The 7,500-nt window shown below is 36.3% G+C and overlaps 1 protein-coding gene across 1 annotated transcript in view; it reads right to left on the reverse strand.

Moving 5' to 3' along the window:
- Positions 1 to 7,500, reverse strand: part of LOC144973356 (netrin receptor UNC5C-like) — a gene marked incomplete in the record, with an annotated part of 308,851 nt that overhangs the window by 296,758 nt on the left and 4,593 nt on the right. Inside the window, 1 exon segment of the mRNA XM_078915683.1 lies at positions 5,667 to 6,216. Coding sequence (XP_078771809.1) covers positions 5,667 to 5,823 — 157 coding nt within the window.

A 7,500-nucleotide genomic window follows, 5' to 3' on the forward strand; every position in this document is an offset into this window, starting at 1 on the left:
AAAACGTTAAGAAAATGTTTAGTCACGAGCTGCAACTTTAAATTTCAAAAGGTCGTAGTTTCCGGGGAAAAAAAAAAAAAAATTCACGATAAATAGCTTTAGAAATAAACAAGTTGTTCTCAGCATGGTCCAAAAAAGCTCCAAAGTCCTGAATAAAGGTTCTAAGAAGATAAACTTTCCTTTTTTAACAAGATTTATTGAGTCATAGAAACCTATGCAGTTCTGTAGCTGGGGACAAAAATTCGTATTTCTACGAATTTCTCGTAGTACTAGGCAGGTCTGTAAGAATAAAAAAGAAATATAATCCACCAATCTCCCAGGATTAATGTGAATCAATCGCAGCTTCGGCACGCCTTCGATTTTATCTCGGAGTGTAAAGATCAAAGTTATTTTGAACGGGTCAATTTGGCCCGGCACCCTTGTGAGAATTGGGGCTAGTCGATAAGGGTATCCAACCATGTGACATTGTTAAGGGGAGAATGTAATGGGGCGCCATTGCTTGTCACGTGATCGATATAAAATGATGATGATAATAATAACAATATAATAATAAAATAATAATATAATAATAATAATAATAATATAATAATAATAATAATAATAATATAATAATAATAATAATAATAATAATAATATAATAATATAATAATAATAATAATAATAATATGATAATAATTAAGATAGTAATAATGATAATATTAAGAAGAAGAGAAAAAGAAAAGAAGAAGAAGAAGAAGAAGAAGAAAAAAGAAGAAGAAGAAGAAGAAGAAGAAGAAGAAGAAGAAGAAGAAGAAAGAAGAAGAAGAAGAAGAAGAAGAAGAAGAAGAAGAAGAAGAAGAAGAAGAAGAAGAGAAGAAGAGAAGAGAAGAAGAAGAAGAAGAAGAAGAAGAAGAAGAAGAAGAAGAAGAAGAAGAGAAGAAGAAGAAGAAGAAGAAGAAAAAAGAAGAAGAGAAGAAGAAGAAGAAGAAGAAGAAGAAGAAGAAGAAGAAGAAGAAGAAGAAGAAGAGAAGAGAAGAAGAAGAAGAGAAAAGAAGAAGAAGAAGAAGAAGAAGAAGAAGGAAGAGAAGAAGAAGAAGAAGAAGAGAAGAAGAAGAAGAAGAAGAAGAAGAAGAAGAAGAAGAAGAAGAAGAAAGAAGAAGAAGAAGAAAGGAAGAGAAGAAGAAGAAGAAGAAGAAGAAGAAGAAGAAGAAGAAGAAGAAGAAGAAGAAGAAGAAGAAGAGAAGAAGAAGAAGAAGAAGAAGAAGAGAAGAAGAAGAGAAGAAGAAGAAGAAGAAGAAGAAGAGAAGAAGAAGAAGAAGAAGAAGAAGAAGAAGAAGAAGAAGAAGAAGAGAAGAAGAAAGAAGAAGAAGAAGAAGAAAGAAGAAGAAGAAAGAAGAAGAAGAAGAAGAAGAAGAAGAAGAAGAAGAAAGAGAAAGAAAATATGTTGAAACGATGATGATGATGATGATGATGATGGTGATGATGATAATGAGGTTGATTGGGAGGAGGATGAGGAGGAAAAGGAGGAAGAGGAGGATGCCGATGCCGATAACGACGATGGGTTTTCATTTCATTATAGTACGTATAAGAGTAATGCACACATATTATGATTTATTTAACGAATAAGTCAATCTGAACAGAGTAAATAAATCCAGAAAGTAAAACCCTTACAGATACAGTTTGAACCAACGGTTAAAAAAAAAACAAACACGAATTTGGCACAAGGTGAGTCATTGGAATCAATAAATACTAAACAACAACAAAGAATGGAATCCACCAGGAGCAGGTAAAATTAAATGGATCGCCTATCAATAATTAATGATAACTAACGTTAGAATGTACCAGGTATCAAATCTATTATTAATTACTTGATGGCTCTAAATTTACAAGCACATGTTATAACATGCAGGTCTGATAACTGAACGCAATTATGGGCCTGTTTTAACATTATTGTAATGGACAATTTTTACGTTGGTTTGGAGATATATTCCAATTACAACAATGAGCCCATAACAATTTGGGTTATCAGACCTGCAAATGAGTACATGTCGTTCTAGATAATTTTACATGATTAAGTTATAACGAAACTGTTTTCATTTACGGCGAGATTAAAATTTCTTTCCAATAATAATTCATCCCAATTATTATTTTTTTTCAAATAAAAAAATTCAGCTTTTACATAGCGCAATATCCACTAAACGTGCTCAAAGCGATTTACAAGGGGTCCCTGGCCAACAGCAAAAACACTTAACACGTAGGACGAGACATGACGCCTGTTAGTCCAGGTTTGAGAGTTTTTGTTGAAAATGAGAGTCATTTTAATTGGTCGATATAATTTGAAGAAAGAGTTTTCTGTCCAAAATTTTAAATACGTGTTTATTCAGACTCGTGCTGACATAACTACATTGCTGCTAGCTTAGTCCTTTCAAACAGCTTTCTGTTGTCTATTAATGGCCTCTTTCAATTCTAAGACAATCATGTGGTGTAATTAGTGGTTCCACACACACTAACACACACACACACACACGCACACACACATTAATAAGACAACCACACACACAAACACACACGCGCGCGATTGCATCTTCTAATAATAATTACTCACACAATAGACCCAGGATACGGGATTGAGTACTCACAGCAGGCAGTCTGAAGTCTGCCTCCATGTTCGATCTATTGATCTGCCCTGGGTGTCGAACCCTTTTAAATGACAGATAATAGACGAGTAGCATCGCCAAAGTTACAATTATTGACTGTTCTACCGTACACTCACAAAACGTCTTTTCTTACCTTGGGGTAAAAAAATTGTTTCATTATTATTGATCCGTGTTGATGCCATGTGTATAAAAGTAAAACATTCACCATTGGTGCCCGTTAGAATCGTATACTGGATGGATGGTTTGGTGAATGGATGGACAGACGGATAAATGGATGAATGGATGGATGGATGGATGGATGGTTGGACGAGTGGATGGATAAATGGATGGGTGTATGAATGGATGGATGTGTGGATAATGGATGGATGAATAGATGGATTGGTGGATGGACGGATGGATGGATGAATAGATGGATGAATGAATGGATGGATGGATGGATGACTAGATGGATGGATGAATGGATGGATAGATGAATGGATGGATTGGTGGATGGATGGATTGATGGATGGATAGATGAATAGATGGATGGATGAATGGATGGATTGTTGGTTGAATGGGTGGATGGACGGATGTTTGGACGGACGAACGGGTGGATGGATGGACGGACGGATGAATGGACTACATAAAAATAGATGGACGATTGACTGAAATAATATATGGATACAATATAGACATTTGAATGCACAAGATACAGTGATGGAAAGAGTGTGTGTGGGGAAAACCAGTCGCTCTAATCAAACTCGCTGTACCGATACGCGCAGCCGGTATCAATTTTTTCCTTTAATCATTTGTACAAATACAAGATAACGTTGTGTTATCAACTTTCTATATTCTCTGAAAAATAAACGTGTAGCCTATTTAAAATTTTGCCCAGAAAATTCGTCCCTTCAATATCGACCGATTAATATGACTTCTCATCTTGGCAAAAAAAACTCACCAAACTGTGGCTTTCTTGAAGACTTCGTGTGGTCCAAGATTTAAGAGGGGTCTTTTTTTTTTTTTCTTTTTTTTTTTTTTTTTTACACGGTGAGGGTTTATTTTAATCGATCGATATTTGAAGGACACGTGAGTTTCTGGCCATTTTTTTTTTAATACGTGTTTTTTTTTCTTAGAGCTTAACGTTAAAAGATGTCTTTAGAGTAAGTACCTAATAATATATTATATATATATATATATATATATATATATATATATATATATATATATATAATTGGGTGTTTTTCTGATGATATATCTTACTGAATTTTATTAATAAGACAATTATCGACATTTCACGTTATGGGAACAAGATGTGTGTGAATACAGAGAGAGAGAGGGGAATGCAGAGAGAGAGAGAGAGAGAGAGAGAGAGAGAGAGAGAGAGAGAGAGAGAGAGAGAGAGAGAGAGAGAGAGAGAGAGAGAGAGAGAGAGTGAAAGATAGAGAAAGAGAGAGAAAGGGGGAGAGATGGTGAAAAGTTAGAGAAAGAGAGAAAGGGGGAGAGTGGATAAAAGAGAATGAGGGGGGCGGAGAGGGGGGGGGGGGGGGGGGGGGGGGGGGGGGAAGGCACTTTTTGCAAAAAGAGAGAGAGAGAGAGAGAGAGGGAGAGAGAGAGAGGAGAGAGAGAGAGAGAGAGAGAGAGAGAGAGAGAGAGAGAGAGAGGCGGGGAGGGGGGTAAGGAGATAGACGAAGACTAGTACGTACAACTACAAACTGCTGCACTGTCAATGTAATAAAAGTCGAAATATTATGATTGATGGGTGACAGACAGAAGAGGCAATAAGTGCTACACACACACACACACACACACACACACACACACTACATAATATCGGCTACAATAGAGACACGCCCCGATCTTTACACGTGTACTTTCGTGTGTATGTATGTATGTATGTATATCACATTAAGTCTGGAGTGTGTAGGCCACTACCATCAAGGGGGATTTTATTGACTTTGTGAGAATGACAGGTGTTTCAACAAAACATCGGACAAACAGTCGGACAAACAGTAGTCATCCATAACTCTAATGGCATAATTAAGATTCTGTTTTATTATATAGACTGGTTGCCGATGGATCAGCGAGAAAATCGAACCTAAGACAGGCAGCCACAGATTTTCTTTTTTATATCATGTATTAAAGAAGAAGAAGAAGAAGAAGAAGAAGAAGAAGAAGAAGAAGAAGAAGAAGAAGAAGAAGAAGAAGAAGAAGAAGAAGAAGAAGAAGAAGAAGAATGAGGAGGAGGAGGAGGAGGAGGAGGAGGAGGATGAGGAGGAGGAGGAGGAGGAGGAAGGGAAGGGGGGGGGGGGTAAAGGGTGTGGAAAAGAATCAGATAGTTATGCTTGAAATCAGAATACTGTGTGCGTTATTGATATCATTTGCTCTGCTATAGTCAGTGTTCTGAATATATCTACAAGAAGTATCACGTGATGTAAGTCAAGTCAAAGGACTACCTAGGAATAGAAGTAACAGTTTTGACACCAGGGAGATTATGGGATGTTTGGGAGAAACGGAGGAGATGAAAATGATAGGCGATACCATTGATGATGCGAGGGAACGGAAGAGGAACTGTACAACCCAATATGTAGTAGCTATGGCAAAGGAATTTGTTGACTGTTCTTTCTTCTTTTTAAACACAAAAGTTCTTTAAAATGATATGTGGGATGCGGGGGGGGGGGGGGGGGGGGGGGGGGGGTGAAAGAAAAGAAAAAAAAAAGAGGAAAGGGGGAATAAAAAGGGAGGGGGGGGGAGAGATATAAGGGATATGGAAAAGAAAAGAGATTTGCGAACAGGAATTAATAAAGACAGTATATAATTCATGTGATGGCAATTCTTTTTTTCTTTCAAAAAATAGATTTGAGCGATGGTATGTGCGGAAGTAGTGGGGGCAGGGGAGAGAGACTATAAAAATTGAAGAAAAATAGAGTGGAAGATAATTAGGCGAGAAGATGGGAGGGTGTGGAAAAATTAAGTTATTAAGAGTTAAAACAGTAAAACAAAAAACAAAAAAAAAGACCAAAATGGAGAGTGGAGTAGAATATGAGTACTCACCATTGACGACAGAGAGGTTTATAAGTCCGAATAAGAGAAATAGAATGTGTAGAAATTCCACACCGAATTTATCCATAAATGGCACTGGTGTGTTGTTGCGACGCATTTTGGCTGTGGTAGGCGTGTTAAATCCAAGTAAGGGTGGTCGTTTTAACATGCTTTGGCTTGGGTGTGTAGTATTGTTGTTGATGATGATGTTGCTGTTGGCTTCTGAAAACGATTACATCCAATGAAGTTTAATTGTAATCTAATCCACTTTGGATACGATGAAATATCCACTTTTATCCACCAATGAATTTTGCTGCTGTTGCTAGCTTGCTAATCGGTTCATGAGCTAGCATCTGTGGGGAGTTGTCATGTTATAGTTATCCACAACATAGAAAATAGATATCCACTGGATATAATGCGAATGGATTTGAAGAAAATATCCACTATGAGAATCTCAGAATATTTAAGACATGATAGCTTAATAATTATAAATAATTGTGTATTTTGGTTTCATTGGAATTCAAGAATTGACGGGAAAATCTCATTTAAAGCCTTGAATAAACTAAAAAGGGGGGAAAAATAGTAAAAGAATAAATAAAAATATACATATATATATAAACAATCAAACATGAATAGTTACACAGTGATTTCAACAGGTTTGTCATTACCACGTGCGGCTATTTGGTCTTGTGGTATGACAATCGCTTTTGGATCAGAAGGTCCTGGGTTCGAACCTCGCTCGGCGCATAGTTGAATCCTTAGAATACGACTCTTTACTCTCATTCTCTGACCGTACTCAGGTGTAAAAGTTGTAATATCGCCTATGTCTCGTTCTAATATTACACTGCGATGAACCAGTTAACAGTCGTACTATGGAGGGAAAAAAAACAAGTGGTATGAAACACGCCAGCGATTAGTCAATCAGCGTGGCCGCCATTCCCTGCTATTCTAATTCTTTCTGCGGGTTTCACCAGTCACAAAGTGATTAGAACGTCACCATAATGAGTTGATTTACATCCAATAATAATCAACCACAGCATTTATCAATTAAATCAAATCGTTAGCCAGGGATTACTAGGTGCTATCCTAACTTTTTACAGTTTTTCTTCCCGTCTTTTTATTTATTTTTTTTTCTAATCATGATTCAATGTAACTGAAATCAGATATTCAAAATGTTTCGACTGCCAAAAACTTAAGTTCACATCATGAAATTGGCTCAAAAGTTACGTATTATAGATCTAGATACATAGTAAGCACTTGGCTAAGAAACTCACAACAATGCCATCCGGAATATTAACGGACCAACACACAAAACTTTGTGTAACCTTAAACGTTTATATCTAGATGCACTTGGCTAAGAAGCTCACAACATTGCCATCCGGAAGTATAACGGACCAACACACAAAATTATGTGTAACCGTAAACTTTTATAGTCTGGTTAATACAGTTTAGTGATAATTATTCATAGATGTGGATGGAAAAAAAAAAAACAATAACAAAGACCTGAATGAAGTCATCTTCGTTCTATCTATAAAATAATCACCGAAGTATGGAGATACTAAAAGCTATTTCTATTTCTATTTTTTTCCCTTGGTCTTGTTTTGAATATTATCTGCGTTAAAATCTTTTTTCTTTAAATTTGAGAAAAGGTGATATCAGAACCGAGCCCGTAAAATGACGAGGATAATAAAAGTTGTTATAAAGGGGAGTAATTAAGATAATAGTATTAGGCCGTAACATTATGGGATAGCAACCAATTTTTAATGAATTGAGATCTGTATCTATAGCTACCCATACCCTGTATCAGCTAAAATTAATTTTGTATAGGGGTTTATAAATAGACACG

Source organism: Berghia stephanieae, chromosome 5 (assembly GCF_034508935.2).
Source record: "Berghia stephanieae isolate SIO BIC M18660-M18661 chromosome 5, UCSD_Bste_1.3, whole genome shotgun sequence".
NCBI lineage: Eukaryota > Metazoa > Mollusca > Gastropoda > Nudibranchia > Aeolidiidae > Berghia > Berghia stephanieae.